Genomic DNA, 17,354 nt, shown 5'->3' with positions numbered 1-17,354 from the left:
CTGTTCCTTGCAGAATCTGCACTGGGTTTTTTTGTGGTATTTTTTTGTAGAATCATTCAGCAAACTGACCTATTTCCCAAAGCTGATTTGGCTAATTCCTCTCACAAACCATAACCGTTTTTTCTGACTTTCAAGAAGTATAAATGCTGAATTACAGGTCTTTCTCATGCAACCTGTGTTTGTAGCAATGACCCACCTGAAGCCATCATTCATTCCACTACAACTGACTCTACTTCCCATTTATTCCTGGATAAAAATTCATCTTTTCTGATAAAACCTTAGTGGCTGTTACTCACCTGTGCTGAGGTTTGCTACCTGAAAACAAATGGCTGCATGAAAGATTGAGCTGGAGGACTGCAGAAAACATTCCTCATCATGTCCATCATTAAAATAGCTGTGGAATTAAATAGTTAGACCAAGCAAGAAATTGAAGCAGATGTTGGCAAGTAAATCCCTTCACCTCAAAAGCACAGACCCTGCGTTTAGTAAGGAAAGCAGAAAAAGTTTAGGATTTCTTTCCAGGCAACATAATAAATATGTTTTACCAGTCCAAATGACTGCAGCGTTCAGGCAGTTACACATCTCCAGGCATCTCGGAAGAAGGTGAAGGATTGGGTTCTAAGACTTTCAGACAGATTTTTCAGGAGTGAAACTCTCTAAGTCTTTCAGATGGCTTTGGCATGAGCTTTTCCTATTACACTGTTAAATGTGGAAGATGATTTGATCCTGAAGCAAAGGCAGTAAATACTGTGGAGCGTGAAGCAGCCCTGGGGTGAGCAGAGCATTTTACCCACAGCAGTTACTTCACAAGTCTTACTTGTTCTCCATGCCCTGTTGCATTTGGATTTGAGAAATAATCTCCTGGCAAAGCCTCGCAGCTGGCAAACCCTGCAGGAGGATTTGTCACCTGCCTCACAAAGCTGCACAAAATCTCTCATGGAAAGAGCAAAGGGAGATTTATCAGGAGAAAGGTGGCAGACTGATGGACACAGCCACAGCAGCAACTAAAAATGTATCACATCTATTCCTTACCTTGCCTCTTAAGAAGATTTAATTCATTGAGGATTTATAAAGGAGAAATAGATGCCCAGCATGTAATAATCTTGATAGAATACCACAGATAGTTGAAACATGTTTTTTTTCTATAGTCTCTCCCAATTAATTCTCTATTTACTAATAGGAAATAATTTCTGTGGAAATGCCTAAAGAAAAACTACATAAACTGTGATACTTCTTTGGTAATTTCCAGTTTTCCACTGGCATTTGCAAAAATTTCACTGAAGCATGTCACAACCAGACAATTTAGGAGCAAGGGAAACCTTCTCCAAACCTGGCAGCTTCACCCTCATGTTTTTTTGTTTGTTTTTATTTTATTTTATTTTTTTAATCAAACTGTCTATCCTTCAGAAGTTCAGCTGTGATTCAGAGAAACTGCAAATATGCTTCCATCAAAACCAAATGCAGTATGGCTTTATCATCACTAACAGAAGACCTCTGAAAGCCAAAAGGAGAAGCCATGGAACCTTTTCTTTGCAGGTAGAGCCCACAGATGTTGCCTGAGATCCATTGTCATGCACTAGACATTTATTCTACAGCTCTGGTCCCTCTCTAATACTCATCCAGCCACAGATTTGGGGCTGAGTGTCTGAACAAACCTATTAAAGTCTTCCTGCTTCTATTGAAGCTTCCAGGAGCTCTGATATGTCAAACCACTTCCTATGCACGATGGCATGCTCCGCCACACCGAGCATCGCGTTTGGTTTCCTGGATAACAGACTAATACCTGAACAGAAAGCAGCCTTTGTTCTTTCTTGTGGAGCCAGCAAAACGATGATTTGCTGACCAAAGCCCTCACTGCACATGTGGGTGGTGCTCCCAGACGGCCTCATCAGGCAGCAATCAGTTCCTTGGCTTGGCTGGCAACAACTCATCGCTTCTGAGAAACGTCCCCATCCTCAGGGGTGTGGAGAAAAGATGGGGACAAGTCCCATGGAGCTCAAGTGGTTTTTGATGTGGCTCTTGTTTGGATTCATCAAGGGGAAGAAGCCAGGTAAAAGACTCTTTTTGCCTTTTGGGGAGGGAAGAAATGATTTGGGTCTTCTGGTGGTTTTTTAGAGGGTGTTCACAACATCCTGACTCCTTTCAGCAAAGGAAGGATGCTAAGGAGCTTAAGGAATTTATTATTCTAAGGAAATGAGAGAAATGAGTTCTGTGCCCACAAACTGTCAACTGCAGAAAATCCAGAGCTTTAGAGGATATTTTTTATCTGACTAATGTATGTATTCTCCAACCCATCACTGGAACAGTGGGCAGATCAAAGCAGCCTGAGGCAGTCCTTTGAATTTCCTTTTTCCATTTTGCTTGTAAGTTTAGGAAACAGAAATAGACACTGAAATGCCAGTACCCCATAGGTAAAATTGATGGCAATGCTCTTAGTTAAAAGGTGCCATCCAAATTTGCTATAGGTACTATAGATATGAAATATTTTTTCAGCTATACCTCTCAATCAGCAGTCCTATAAACTGTGAATGGAGACAGCTAATCCAATTCAGCATAATTTTACACATTTATAAATGGTGACACTGCTTAGATTTGGCTTATTTACCGTGACAAGTGTGTGCATTGAGAAATGGTCTGGTGATGCATTAGTGTATTTAAATTTAAAGTGCTTTGTTCAAAGACAGGGAAAAAAAACCCAAACCCCTTCCATTCTCAGTGCTCCATAAATGTGATATTTCTTTCTGATGATGATGTCCAGGATGAGAGGTATGAACAGACACAGCCTAAGGCAGGCTCTCAGATATGCTGGTACTGAAACTGCTGATGGATCATCCTTAGCAGGACTGGGAATTTTCCTCAGGGCTGGCCATCTCAAGGGAAGAGTGTGTTGCTAATGACTGAACTGATTAATGCAGGAAGGACCTTCCTGAATGTTGAAGCTCCAGGTGGTTTTTTCTCTCATTATTTTGCCAGTAAATGCTGCACTTTCTCCTTTCCCTGCCAGATGAGGTGCCAGAGCCCACGGGAAGTGTTTGGTGCTGCGTGCAGGAGCAGCACCACGAGCTGCTCAGCCAGAGATGTGTCAGTGGGATCAGTTCTGGGATGAGTCAGGTTCCCCAGATCACACTTTCTGTATTACTCTGCCTGGAACATGTGAAATTTCTTTCTGGCAGCTCTCATTTATCAGAAACCTTTGTGTTTTTTGGAAAAAAAATCGGGGGGTGTCAGAGCAGTTGCATTTTATGCTATTTCATGTAATTTTATTCACCACTGAATGAATTAGTGCATTCTCCACTGTATCACTAAGATCTTATTTCCTCAGCTTCCTGTACTTATTTTCAATCTCAGTCCTAATGTTTAAATATATATATATATATATATTTATATATATATATATATATATATATATACATATATATTTGTAATTTCTCCCTGCAAATAATATACTATGGTAAAAACCACCACCTTTTACCAATTTAGGGGTTTTTAATCATGGAGACACTTAAGGCATTGTGGCTGTAAGACCTGTTGATTTAATTCCTTAGGGGGATCAACAAGGAGACCTGGGAATAGACAAGGGCAAAGCAAAGGGAAAGGGGTTGGGTCAAACTGGTCAAAAAACAACCAGGCCTCAGCACATACAGTGCTTTTTTTCTTATTTTGCCTTAGTATTTTCAGCTTGTCCCAGCACTGCAAGTTCAGTTTTTTTAAATACATCCAGCCCTAGATGGTGCTTGTCAAAATGCACTATCAGGAATAAATATAATTAGAGGGAGAAGAAAATAAAAGCTATTTGTTTTACAGAATAGTTTCACTGATAGTTCTCAAAGTGTTTTGAGAGAGAAAAGTCCTGTGGGACTGGGGAAGTTAAGGCATGGGATGATCATGCATTTAATAAAAATTAAACTACACTTTAGTGCTAAAAAGAATAGAAATGCTGGTTTTCCTGTGAAGAGCATGGCATTTGTCTCCTTTATTCTGCACAGCTACAGTGCCTAGAAGATGCAGGCATGGGTGAAGCCTGAAGTGAGGGTCAAACACAAGGTAAAAGCTGGTCTGTGCTCCTACAACCTTTAATTTTGCTGTTCATCATGCAGATTTGCAACTTAAACCTGGAAAGGATTAAAACTCACAAAAGATAGAAATTCATTCAAGTGAATTTCATTCACACAAGATGGGTACCAGATCTCAGTCATGTAAATTAGAGGAATTTCTTTCCCATTATACTTGCATATTAGTGCTGGCTCCCATGGATTTGAAATGCAATGCAGAATACGTTAAAGTTGTCAAACACAGACAAGTGATTCTTGTAAGGTCAACTAGAGAGCAAATACCTTTATAAACCTTTTCAGATACAGTGGCCTTCAGCAACAAAGGGCTCAATATGCAGCTACAAGTAAAAAAAAAGTTAAAAAAATGTTTTAAAAGTGTGATCCTACTGAGGAAAAGCAGACATTACAGAGATCCTGCAGTACCTGCTTCGTCAGTAAGAGGAATTGTCTTTCCACCTCATCAGAGGTGAGATGTTATGTCCTTTTCCTTTTATTGCAGGAAAAAAAATCCACTCTTTATCTAATTCTAGAAAGCCACTGTTTCTGACTTTTCTCACTGTTGCCCCTTCAGAGTGTTGTTAGTTTGGTCTCCCTACCTGCTCAATGTTCAACTTTGTCTGCCCTGTACCCCCTGTTCTATTAATGCTATCTTCAGATCCCAGCTTCTGGATATTTTCTACCCAAGGATTCCATTCCCTGACCTTGGTCCTGAATTTTGGAACAACGTGGCTCACCGAGTCTTTGCTCCATCTCCTCCAATGCTTCCCCAAAAACTCACATTTCCAAAGTCCTTCCATGATTTTCCCCATTTGACTCCCTGTTCCTCAGACCTGACAGGGGAGCAGCACTCTGTCATCTCCTTCTTTTTCTTCATGTTCTTGATTTGAAAAGTGTTAGCCTTCACATAAAGAATATATAACCCTCTCTAAGTGGAAAAACACTTCATACATGACATCGGAAAAATCATGTTCATGTGCAGAAAATTTCCATCTCATTCTTGAGCTCTCCAGGGCAAAGCTCCCTGACCATGCTAAGTCCCTAAGTCAGGTGAGATGGATTCTTAGAGAATATTTGAAATCAAAATTTCCCCACTAGACCTTTTTTTTTTTCCTTCACTTTCCCAAGACTGGGACACACACTTGTCAGACCATTCAATTATTTTCCGAGAGAATATGCTCTATTGCCCTTTCAGCCCTACAAAAGGCAAGGCTGAGAAAATTCCAGACAAAGGAAAGAATCTGTATCTCTGCTGTTGTTTAAAAATACAATTTTTGTTTCTTTTTAGATGAAAATGTCAAAGACGTGTGTTACTGAGCTTGTCTATTTAAGCAAAAGTGTCACACACCAAAACAAAGCTTTCATGTATATTCTCAAAACTTGGCTTTGTGTTCTGCTGCAAAACCACATGCCGTGATTGCATTTAAAGAGTCTGAGCTCTGTGACTTTACCACGGAACCAAGGATGTTATAAACACCCAGAAACAAACAAAAAAAAAAGTGTTTCCTATTCTTTACTTAGTGCACTTTCTATGCAGCACAATGTGCCCAGGCTAGTTTTCCTCTCTCTTCTTTCTTTGCTAATGTTCCCTCTTCCAATTCCGCATTTTGAGTTCAAGTCCCCAGCCCAGCCTCTCTGCTAGGGTAGGTGTGAGATCTATCAATACATCAGACAAACCACTCTGATCATCAATGTGAGCATGTAAGAACGTTCTTCCACCACTGCAGCTGATAAAAAGAAAGTAGCACTTTAAAGCTTTGCTTTGGAGGAGGTAAATTAGGTGTCTGCTATGCTCTAGAGAGGTTTGCCCAGCTCCACTTCTCACAGAAGGAGCTAAGAAGGCACATTCCTGAGGCTAAATTAGGCTTAACATGAGAAAGCTTAGTCCACTGTGCAACCTGCTCTAGCCTTGCTGAATATGGAATTATTTTGCATTAGATTCCACTGTCTAGGTCAATAGCAAACAGCTGCTCAGCAGGATTAAGCCAAGAGGTAAGATAAGTGCATTTCTCCAAAACCCAGTTTTCTGTGGTCCTATAGCTCCTGACAGTTCATATTCCAATTTATTTTACACTGTTTTTTGAACAGAGACATCTGGTACAGCAAACTCAGCAGAGACTGAACTGCCAGATCCTTAGAACAGGACATTCTTCTTCTCCACTGCTGGGAATATTCAAACCCACCTCCATCCCCCTAAGGCTGGTCTCTCCTCCATTGCTGTTTGTATTAAAACTTGTGCCTGGTCATTTTAGCTGCACTGTATTTCTGTCACTTACAATGCAGACTCACTATTACTCAAATTATTTTTTAAGATAATCTCTCTATAATCTGAGGTATAGTTAATTATAATCTCACAGGCAAATTACAATTAAATCGGGGTCTGTACCCCAACCCCACATCTGGGATCTATTCCCATCTTACAAACTCACATAAGTAAGAAGTGTAATTAATGAGGGAAAGAATCCTGCAGAGCTGAGGCTTGCTTGTTAAAGGATCCTTTGGGAATAAATTTTGAAGTTAGAAAAAGTTCATTACCATTTCAGTTGTGTTGTCGGTATCAATTCCTTCGCTTTGCCTGTATCAGTTTCATCTTCATGAGACTGCACCATTTAGGGAGTCCAGTTTCACACAGCACATAAATCCCCAGGGCTGATTTAGCTTTTCAGGCACAGCTGGGGAAATATCTTCATTTTGGCTCGGTTTGATTTGTTGGTGTCTCTGGGGAGAGGTGCTCTTCATCTCTGAACTGGGCAGGTGTGTGTAGTGCCTGGTTTCTTCCACTGCTTCTGCCCAAAACTTCAGAGCATCCAGTTTCCTACCAATCCCATCCTTCTGCCTTTGTAGTAAGGGGAAAATCATCCTATTTTTGTACTTTTCTGCTTTAACTTGACATCAGATTAATGTCAGTGCTGGTGACACACAGCCACGTAACAGGGGAAGTTCTGATTTTAGGTTAGTGTGCCATGACTCACTGACTGTGTTTTACCTAGCACTAAAAATGCCTGTTACAAATCTTCTCCTCTCACTTCTTGTGGACTAAAGGTGTTTTAAAGCCTCATCTATCACTGCTCTGCCAACTCAGATGTAGAAGAGAAACAGGAGGGAGGGTTTCATGAAGCCTGGTACTGCCAGCCCACCTACCAAGAGCAGTTTTGTGGTTGGGTGAGTAACATAGTTGAATGGGAAACATGCCGGAAGAAATCTGAAAGAACTGATGCTGATTTAGATGCTGGGTTTCTTTCCCTCCAGTATCCCCTGTGTGATATCTGACAGCTCATGTGGAAATCCCAGATGCCCTGAGATATCTCAAATGGCATCAGATATCCCAGCTCACACTTAGCTGTTGGCTCAGATGACAAGGCTTGCAGGTCTCAAAAAACTTTTCAAACTTAATTTAGGGAGTGTTCCAGCAGAACCAATAACTACTTTTTAATTGTTATGTTTCATGGCTATTGTCTCAATACACAAGTCTTCTAATTCCAAGGCTTCATCTCCATCCACTCCATCATAATGATTGAAACCACCTCCAGAATTTCCATAACTGCTGTAGGCACCAAAAATCCATGAATATTGGGAGAAACAGAAATCCCCATCTGCTTTAGGAGAGCTAAGTGTTCTCACAATTCTGCAACTAACAGAAAGGTTAAACCCCCATGAACACAATTACACCAACCTCTCTGTTTGGCCCATTTACTATCTCTAAGTGCAGAGAAATGAAGTCCCAGGACACTGCTGGGGTATGGGAAGTGAGAATAATTGGTAGGGGCTGATGAATTTTGTGAATGAAGGAATGAGAGAACAGTGGACATCAGGATAGCAAAAGAATGAAATAGTGACACACAACGCCTTGTCATGGGGATGAAAACTTGGAATACGTGCAGAGGCAAAATGAGGAGGCAAACAAAACATCAAGACATCTCAAGGTAACGTGAGGGCAGTATTTCAAACCAGTAATAGCAGGAGTGCAACCCTGGAGCAGCTGTGGAGGGATGCAGAATCCAGAAAAAGCTGGGCTGTGCAAAACTAGGTCACCACAGGCTGTGAGGCAGGTTATGCCCAGCTGTGCTGTCCTTTTAAAAGACTGACATTTTCATATCATGCTAACTCAAACAAATTGATTGGCTAATTACCAACAAGGTGCAAAACAACAAAAACCCCCAAAACAAAGCTAATCTTTCCTAAAAATATAAAAAAGTCAGAAATTTGGTGAAGGAAAAAAAAAATCTACCCTGCCATTCCTTACTCCCTGGATTTTTCTAATCCCTTGGCTATTTTACCACTCACACAGCAAGGATGTTGATTTTTTTTAGGGACAAACCATGTAGTTTCTTTGGGCACAAAGATGGAATGAAGTTTTAGGCTCAATTCACTCCAGAGGTCAGTATGGTCCAGACCTCACCAGGTCTGCATCCTCTCTGCAGTCTTCCCAAACTGTTCCAGGAGGTGCCATGACATGAAGCCAAAGGAAGACATGGAGATGCTGGAACAGGTCCAAAGAAGGGCAGTGGAGCTGGGGAAGGGTCTGGAGCACAGGTCTGATGAGGAGAGGCTGAGGGATCTGAGGGAGCTCAGCCTGGAGAAAAGGAGACTCAGGGAAAACCTTTTCACTTCCTAAAACTGCCTGGCAGGAGGGTGCAGGAATTACATGCTGAGTGCCTACTTTTTGTAGAAGGAGGAGTAAAAACCACATAAAGAGAAGCACTTCTGAAGATATATAAGATATATTTTGAGACAATTAATTAAGCACTTCTGAAGATATATACAATATATTTTGAGACAATTAAGAGCAATCATGGCAAAGGATATTTTGCAATGTCCATATTCATTCATGGCTCCTCCCAGTGTGAGGATTGGTACAACAATAAACCCAAAAGTTGATGACTTTGATGAAACACATTGGTGAGAAGTATGGGAGGAGAAGCCAGTGTTTCAAAAGGTTATGATGGTTGCAAAGGAGAAGGTTCTTGAAAATGGGAGCAAAATTTTTTTTGTGACAATGAAGCAGTTAAAAGTCAAAGGGAGGCAGGCGCAAGGTCACAACAAGACCTGGAAAATTCCTCTTCCAAAATTCTTTCTGGATCAGAGATAAAGGTCAAAGAAGATACTGCAGTTATTTAGAGGTGAGAAGACAAGAACTTAAGCAATGTGGATGAAATTAAAAGGCTGGATTCAAGAAATGCTGTGTGTGATCCAGCTGCAATGTGGATGTTCACGTCTCCCAGGTGCACCATTTCTGCACAATCCCTGTCTGATGTATGCAAGTTCAGAAGAACCCAACATCTGATCATCAATTAAAAGACTGTTTGCCCTTTATGATGAGTTGGTTAAATGTTGTGGGTTTTCTTAAGAAGAGACTAATGAGTTGTAGGTTTGAGTGCCTTATGCTGAGATTCAGATCTGCAGTCTGCTTCAAAGAGGTTTTTGAAGTCTTGAGGGAAACAAGCTTTTAGCTTTCAGGGAAAGTGAGAGTACATGATCTCAACTTGCTGCTGATCTGATAACTCTTTAATTTTAATCACCCTGACAGTCTGTGGTAAACCATGTGGTTAACTATTTCGGGTGCAGTCGCTTCTGTCAAAGCCACACTCTGATGTAGTTTACAAGGCAAATCCTTTGATAACACAGAGGTACAAGGGGATTAAAACAACCCCTATGCAGATTAGCTGTTAAACTGATCACATACCTTTTGTTGTTGCCTCCTTCAGACTTTGTGACTTACTAAACAGCAAAACATTGTATAGCAAAAAGGGCAGAAAATATCGAAGCGAGGAAATGAAAGTAAAGGGCATTGCAGGGCTGGGGCAGGGAGTCACAGGTTGAGTTGCTGTTGGTCTTTCAAGGAGAAAGCACTTTAGGAGTCAAGGGCAGACACCAAATAATGAACAGCTATCAGGGACTTGAGGGCCTTTAGCAGTTACTCCTGCTGGTTGCTAAGGCTGCATTAATTATTGCTGCAGAAAATGTGAGGATATGATGACTAAGAATTTCACTCCCCATAACTGTTACTGTTGTGCATAAGCATAAAGGGCCACAGATCATGCACCCAAAGATCCAGAGTGCCAGGCCTGGTGCCACCAGACTATTTGATCCTTTAATTTCTCAGCCTTTAGGCCTTAAATAATAATTAAGTAGTGCCTTTATCAACCTCAGGGTCCCCAGCTCAGCTTGAACAGGCTTTTCAAGTGCACTGAAATGGTGAAATGATCTAACTTAATTCATTCCAACTGATTGAAAAGTATATTTAGGTATGATTTGCTGATGACACAACACTTCACTTCCTGTTTTGGGACAAGTTATATTTAGGTTTGTAAACTTATTTCACAGTAAGCTGCTCTTTGGTGTCCTCAGACAGAACCGAGAGTCTATGCCAATTCTCAATGTTTGCTTATAGATGATTGCAACTTTTAATTGCTTACTTTTGCCTGTTGTGCCTCACTCCATAGATTGAGGGCTGCACATTCTGCTGGGGGTAGCTGCTGTCCAAAACGATTGTGTGCAGCTTCATTAAGAAAATGTTGGTAGTGTTTCATGTTGTCTATCTGCTGGACATGTCTGGTATTGAGAACAGGGCAGTTCTTGATCCATGAAATAAAATGCCATGCTGCCCTGATGTCCTGATTCTCAGGCTTTCTATTTGCAGGTGTATGCCCAAGTCTTCCACCGACTGAATTTGCTGACGTTACTGCTGAGATGTATCCAGCACAGACCAGACTGTACTATACTTGTGACCCTGGCTATGGCAGAAAGGCCAGTGAATACCTAGGAATTCAGTGTAAGATTGAGCAGCAGGGTGCTGTTTGGAAACACCAATTATTTAAATGCTTTGGTGAGTGAGTGGTTGTTGTTTTTTTTTTTTTTTATACATAGAGGTGTTTCTCCTCTATGTGTTACTTGGTATAAAACAAATCTGGGCATTAACAAAAGACCTTTTGTGCTTATTTTTCTAAGTTATAACTTGCAACAGCTTTATCCAACCTCCAGAAGCTTGGGTGCTCTGGCACTTTGTTCTGATATTTGTCCTGCTGCAACTCAACAAATGTAACTTCTCCACAGAGCAGAAAGATCTGTCGTCAATGGATCCCATGACGGAATTAGAACTTGCACAGAAGCCAGAAAGAGAACCAAGGAGCGCTGCACCCCAGAAACAAGAAGACCTTTCAGAGTCCAAACAAAAAGGTAAATAAGAGCTCATTCAATACTTGTCCTGCTGATTTCCATGGAAGTAGTGTAAAAACGGTGAATAATATTTAATTATTTTGCAGACAGGGTGAAAGAAATTATTTTTGTAATATCTTGGCTGAATAAGGTGATATGGTATAAGCAAATGAGTATTTTATATCCTAACCAAGTATTAGAAAGCCTTGCTATATCCTGCTTGTCTCTATTTTCTAAGAACACAAGATTTTCAAGAGCAGAAGCATTATGCAAAATCTGTCTGCTTTAACTGTGTGCTGCCTTGTGCTCCCACAGGTTTCTGTGGTCCTCCCAAGACTGTTCCACATGCCTCCATAAAGCTGCCCCAAGAGCATTACGTGGGACAAGTCTTGCATTTCAAATGCCAGTCAGGTTATGATAAGAGACTCCCCACCTTTGGCAGCAGGACGTGCAAGGAGGTGAATGGCAAAACCTTCTGGACCCCCCTTGATATGAGATGCACCAATGGCAGCAACCAGTGGCCACCACAGACCATTGGGCCAGGTAAGGTGGTTGTGATTACCCCACAGCAATGTCTGACCTGCTCATGTGGGGTTCAGACCCCCCAGTTGTCGAGGGGAGAGTAGGAGCTTCAAAAAAGTTTACTAAAGAAGCTCTGCCACTGAGGCGAAGAAAGAACTCCCTTGTGTACTTAAACACCTGCACAGAAACGGGTTGAAATGAAGGCAAATCCTTCCTTAGCCTCAGATTTTGTCAGCAGTTTAAATTTAAGGCATCACTCTGTCCTGCAAGTTGTATTGATTGCAAATCAGATGTATTTATATAAAAAGGAATTGTTTATTAAGACAAATGAACAGGAGGTAAGAGACAAAGACCTTCATCAGAATTACTTACTACACAGCATTAAAGCCAGGGAATCTCAGAAAAACAGAAAGCTGGACAAGACAAACGCAGGTTCAAACCAATGTGGTTAATCAAGCGTTCTCTCTTTATTCAAGATAAGGTGGTAGTTTATATAAGCTTCCACATAGTTTACAAAACAAAGACACTCTAATTGGTAGGCTAATATTGTTTACCTTTTCCTTAAAACGGCCTACACCTTACATTATAAAACCTATACTAATTCACACCCAAACAACCTAGTGGTCCCCATCACACCTTAAGACATTTTCTATCTGCGCCACAAGCTCTGAATTTCTAACTGCGTCAGAGGCTTGAAGACCCACAAGGCCCAAATCTGAGGCCTAGACTGGAGTAGCTCAAATTTCATAATTCATGTCCTCTTTCTCTCAAAAATGCTGCAACACAGCATAAAACTAAAATAACTGCTAGCAGATAATATAAAACTGTATCAAGATACTTATATTAAAGCCAACAAAAGAAATAGTATTGATTAGGAATCAAATGTAACTTACCACTGAAATGATGACAATGTACACAGACAGATTCCTTCACTTAATCCCTTGGGAGGTAACCATGAAATAGGTGTCCCTATTCATGGGAGAAACTCCACACATTTCCAGGAAAATGCACAGATTTCTGCTTCGTGAAGGTTCACTGTGGCTTTTACAGTTGTAAGATGAATGTCTGCCAGTGAGAAATTCAGCCTGTTTTGTCATTCCAGCCTTAGTGACCATACCAGACCACAGCATACACAATGTTTCAGCATCAGCCCAGGACTTTCTCCCCTGTTTCATAGATATATTTCTTTGTGGTGCCTGGTTCAGAGTGTTCCTGGTACAGAAGTCACAATTTGCTCTCTGGTCTTTCCTCTTCCATCATGACTCAATTAAAAATTTCACTTGGTGCTAACAGGATAAAAGAATTTCTTGCTGTGATAGATATAGCCCATCAACAAACCAGCCCTAGAAAATAATACAACCTATTGCAATTACACATATTTAAAATTTACAAATATTTTAAAAATTTAAAATTTGGATTGTGAACAACATGGGACTGGATAAAAAAAAGAAGCCCCCTTAGCTTTTAATTTAACTAAACAGTAATTCCAGTTTTCTGCAAAATGCTCTGAAACCTCAGCAAGGTCAGGTCCTTGCAAATAGAGCACCAAATATTTATTCCCCTAAAGAGTTGCCTTTGTACTTGTTATGATCAGATGTCTGTAATGAAGTTGGAACTTTCAGTTCTCCTTCAGCACTCAGCACAAAAAATTTATCAAGAAACCGCTATTACAGGACATCTTGTTAAAAATCTTGCCCCATATAAGGGCAAGTTCAGAGCTTCATTTTCAGGATAAGAGAGAAATTAGATTAATTTCTTGCATCAGGGATGTTTTAGCTTACATTTTTGGGCAAAAACAGGTCCTTCCACTTAGATGGATCCCATTCCATCCTTCCACTTAGATGGATCCCATTCCAGTTCACTTCATGCCCACCATTAACAGGTATCAGGTCAGCAGATATGTTGGTATCCAGGCTGGAAAGATCTGCTGATGGCCAAGAAACAAACATGGCAATTTTTAAATGCTCTGTGCAGAGGGAGAGCTGCCATACCCTACCCTGGGAACTGCTTTGGTGCTGGAATGAGCTGCCTCTTTGGCTGACTCTCTCCTCATCACTGCTCTGATGCTCTTCTTCATCAGAAGAGCAAATTGATACAAAAATCAAGAATTTCTCTCTCTTCATAGGTTTGACTCATCTGTCCTCTTTCCTTTCCTCATCAGGGACACAGCCAGTCACAGGTATGCCATTTTATTAAAGACTTCACTCCACCACCCAGAGCACTTAGTTGGTTGTTCTGTTTGTTATTCTATTCCAAAGAGATCCTTTTCTGTTAGAAGACCTACTAAATATGCTGCAAGACAAATCTATACCCATGTGTCATGTGAGAAGTTTATACAAAGACAGTATAAAGAGATTGTTTAAGCACTTAAGCTGTTATAAAGAAATTTTCAAATATTTGTAAAGAATGTAAAAAAAAAAAAAAACCTGTTAAACCAAAAGTCTGTTTTTAAAATTGAGACATTTTCAGATTCTTCTCTGAGACTTTCCGTCAATTCAGCGAATCACTTCAACTGGAAAAAAGCAGAAAAAATGTAATATTTAAATGCTGAGGTTTTTTCACGTTTTCAGAGGAATAAAAAAAGATGGGCAAATAGAACATTTCTTCACAGATAAACTAGTGCATTTTGATCAGTCTGAAGAGATTTTCTTCTCCCCCTTCTCCATCATCATTAGCTGATGAAATAGAAATTGTGTCTTGCTGTGCATATGCTCAAGACTTTGCACAAGGGCTCTTGATTCCAGCTGGAGTCTGTTGAAAACTGTAGTGCACATTATGGTGAGAAGGAAAAATGGAATGAGATGCAGGAAGGGAAGGAGGAGTTTTGCAAACTACTCCAGAGACCACACATCAGTAGTCCCTGGTTATTCGACTGTGGTCACTCTCTAGTTGGTTGGGTCCTGGGAGCAATGGAAAAACATGGAAAAATTCCTGCCCCTGGGCAGAGGGTTGAGATGAGTCCCTATCCCATATCTTGCCTGTTTCTCCCAGCTGCATTAAATGCAATAATTAAGAAAATTCCAGGTGCTAACCTTATTGATTTTCAGATTTTACAGCTATCTGGTTTGTTCTGCTTATCATTCCCACTGCCTTTGTGTGACTCACCAAGCAAAGAATAAGGTAAACGGGACAGAATGAGGAAAACGTGAAATCTAACAAAAAAATCCCTAGACGTGGGAGAGTTATCAAATGGATCAGCCTCTCCCTATTGCACTGCTTAGATTTCTGGACATCTTTGGTGTTAAATATGACCCCGGATTTTGGGATTGTCTGATTCAGCTGTTAAATACTGGCACAAGAAAAGGAGGAATCAGAGCTTTTGTAATCAAAAAATCTCAGAGCAAGTTGCCGAGAGAGGTTGAGGACTCCTCATCCCTGGCAGTGTCCAAGGCCAGGCTGGATCGAGCTTGGAGCAACCTGGGATAGTGGAAGGTGTCCCTGCCCATGGCAGAGGGATGGAATGAGATGAACTTTAAGATCCCTTCCAACCCAAATCATTCTGTGATTCTCTAATTCTAAAAAGCAGTCTTTGTCCCAGCCATTGTGGAACTGAGAATGGCTGTTCAGATAATGGGTGGGAGATTAATTCTGTCGGAAAATTAAGGTTAATTATGCAAATACGTTGTTTCAGATGGGTTATGCAATCAGTCTTTTTCTCTCTGGCCAAACTGTGGGAAGTCTGGGGGAGCATCTGCCACCACAACCACGTAATTCTGTTTCCTTCATCCCCCTAATTTAAGAGTTGTGTCATGACAACTTTGTACTTCAGGTTTATTTCAGTCTGGCCTCCTCCCTGTTTCTGTTACTACACTGAGATGCACCAAGGCTGCTCCTGTTCACAGGCTCCCTAGCCTAGTTAAGCCTAGATGTCCCTATTTAACATTTGGGAATTCTTCTCTTCTCCTCTCTCTTTGCTAATCCTCATCCCTGTTTCTCTTCATGCTCCTTACTCATTACTGCTGCTTCTTAGCTGAATGGAGATTTTTCTTGAAAAGTGGGAAGAGAGGACCTTGTGAAACCACCTTAGAAGTGGACTTTTGTCAGTTAATGGCTGGATAAAACCATATAAAGTGTAAGCAATGCTTTGAAATGTGCTTTAGTGAAGATAGTCAACCATGGTGCAGATTGCCTGAGCCATTGTAGGATTTCTGAAAATATGCTATGTGAAAAAGTGTCAAGAATGATCTACATTGTACTGGCTGTGTGGTGGAACAAAGGTGAAATAGCCAGTGCCATATGAAATAGTAGCTGCCAAATGAAAGAGTAACTGAGATCCTAAATGCTGTCATCTGCAAAAAATACTCTGTTGTTTCTCATGGTAAATATAGAAGAAGCCATAGAAAGCCGGCTTCTTCCTACCTGTAATAGTGTTTTTCATGTTGTAGGGAAGACGTCTCAGAAATTTGTGGCATTCAGATACAAACTCGTGGAATTATTGACTTGCCACAGAAGAAACCAGATTGTACCAGCAACCCCAAGACCAGCAGTGGCAAACAAGGAGGAAGCCTGGACATTAAATCCAATGTGTGAAGGTGGCAGAAGATGTTACAGCCTAACTCTTATGGGGACAGCATGACTTTCTACCTAGAGAGTGCTGTTAGGAGGACTGCACCCCATCACTGACTGATGGGGAAAAAGCCCTGCCTGAAACTGCTTCCCAAACCCACTTCTCCTCCTCCTACCACGCAGCAGATGTATCTCTAATATAACTGCAGCCCCTCCCAAGCCACCAGTAGTACATATGGACCATTCTCCCAAGCACATGAAATGGTGCCACTGTCATTTCAGCCCACACACCATCCTCCTCACAAACAGAGCAGCTTTTCTGGACACCTGACGTCCCCCTGCCTCTTCCCCAAGTGGGTCAAGCGCAGGCACACTTTTCTCCTCAAAATTTTCCCCTTGGAAATTAAACCCCTTTACCCCCTGCACTGCAGCTGATAATCTGAGAGGATTCCCTTATGGTTTACTACATACATGCATTCCTTATCACTCCCCTTTTCCCAATTATTTTGGATTTGTGCCGTCCATGACAGTTCCTACATAATTCCTCCAGCTCAGACAAAGATGCTGCAGATCGTGCCAGCCGATTAATTTGACAGCTCCTTTCGTAGCTGCAGAGAGGGAGAGAGCCCAGCAAAAAGGCATCTGAGGACAGGCTCAAACACGCATAATACTTGACACGTTCTTGTATTGTTGGGAATTTGCAATGTATGGATGTTCTTCTGCCTCTTTATAGCCACGCTCGGCTGGGTAAGATGGGTTTCACCTGGCTGAATGCAAGTGTCTGTGTCTGAGGCAGGTGGTGGGGAGGAACAAGTCCCTTTAGAGAGCAGTTCATGTCACCCTATTGCCTATAGATACATAATAAATATATATTATACAGAATAATACATATATTATTATTCTGTAATAGATGCATGTGAATATGTATTTATTTATACACACACACAGAGACATATAGTTATTTATGTATATATACAGGTTAAATGACTCAGGGTCTTGACCTATTTCTCTGCATTGACTTTAACAATGCCCAGATTGACCACATTAACTACAGATGTTTACATGGCACATGACAAAAGCCAAATGGGATGGATCCCTTCCTTATAATTCAGAAGATACGAG

The 17,354-nt window shown here is 41.0% G+C and overlaps 1 protein-coding gene across 2 annotated transcripts; it reads left to right on the top strand.

Moving 5' to 3' along the window:
• Window positions 1–1,734: 1,734 nt before the first annotated feature.
• On the top strand, window positions 1,735–17,143 carry IL2RA (interleukin 2 receptor subunit alpha). 2 transcript variants are annotated; one of them, XM_030290169.4, is made up of 7 exons: window positions 1,736–2,050; window positions 10,690–10,875; window positions 11,103–11,225; window positions 11,520–11,747; window positions 13,852–13,905; window positions 14,774–14,846; window positions 16,112–17,143. In XM_030290169.4, exons 1-6 carry the CDS (start codon window positions 1,861–1,863, stop codon window positions 14,824–14,826), a joined length of 834 nt encoding a protein of 277 aa, XP_030146029.2. In that variant the 5' UTR covers window positions 1,736–1,860; the 3' UTR covers window positions 14,827–14,846; window positions 16,112–17,143. The 2 variants fall into 2 exon arrangements, with proteins under 2 accessions (XP_072774714.1, XP_030146029.2); XM_072918613.1 differs by having other exon boundaries at window positions 1,735–2,050; window positions 14,774–17,143.
• The last annotated feature ends 211 nt before the right edge of the window (window positions 17,144–17,354 follow it).

Source organism: Taeniopygia guttata, chromosome 1A (assembly GCF_048771995.1).
Source record: "Taeniopygia guttata chromosome 1A, bTaeGut7.mat, whole genome shotgun sequence".
NCBI classification, from domain to species: domain Eukaryota; kingdom Metazoa; phylum Chordata; class Aves; order Passeriformes; family Estrildidae; genus Taeniopygia; species Taeniopygia guttata.
Note: the sequence above shows the minus strand (reverse complement) of the source record. Positions and strands in the feature narration are given on the sequence as shown.

Coding starts and splice junctions, on each gene's coding strand:
- IL2RA (XM_072918613.1), top strand. CDS start 1,861: ATGTGGGTGGTGCTCCCAGACGGCCTCATCAGGCAGCAATCAGTTCCT. Junction 2,051..10,689: donor CATCAAGGGGAAGAAGCCAG/GTAAAAGACTCT, acceptor TTCTATTTGCAG/GTGTATGCCCAAGTCTTCCA. Junction 11,226..11,519: donor TTCAGAGTCCAAACAAAAAG/GTAAATAAGAGC, acceptor GTGCTCCCACAG/GTTTCTGTGGTCCTCCCAAG.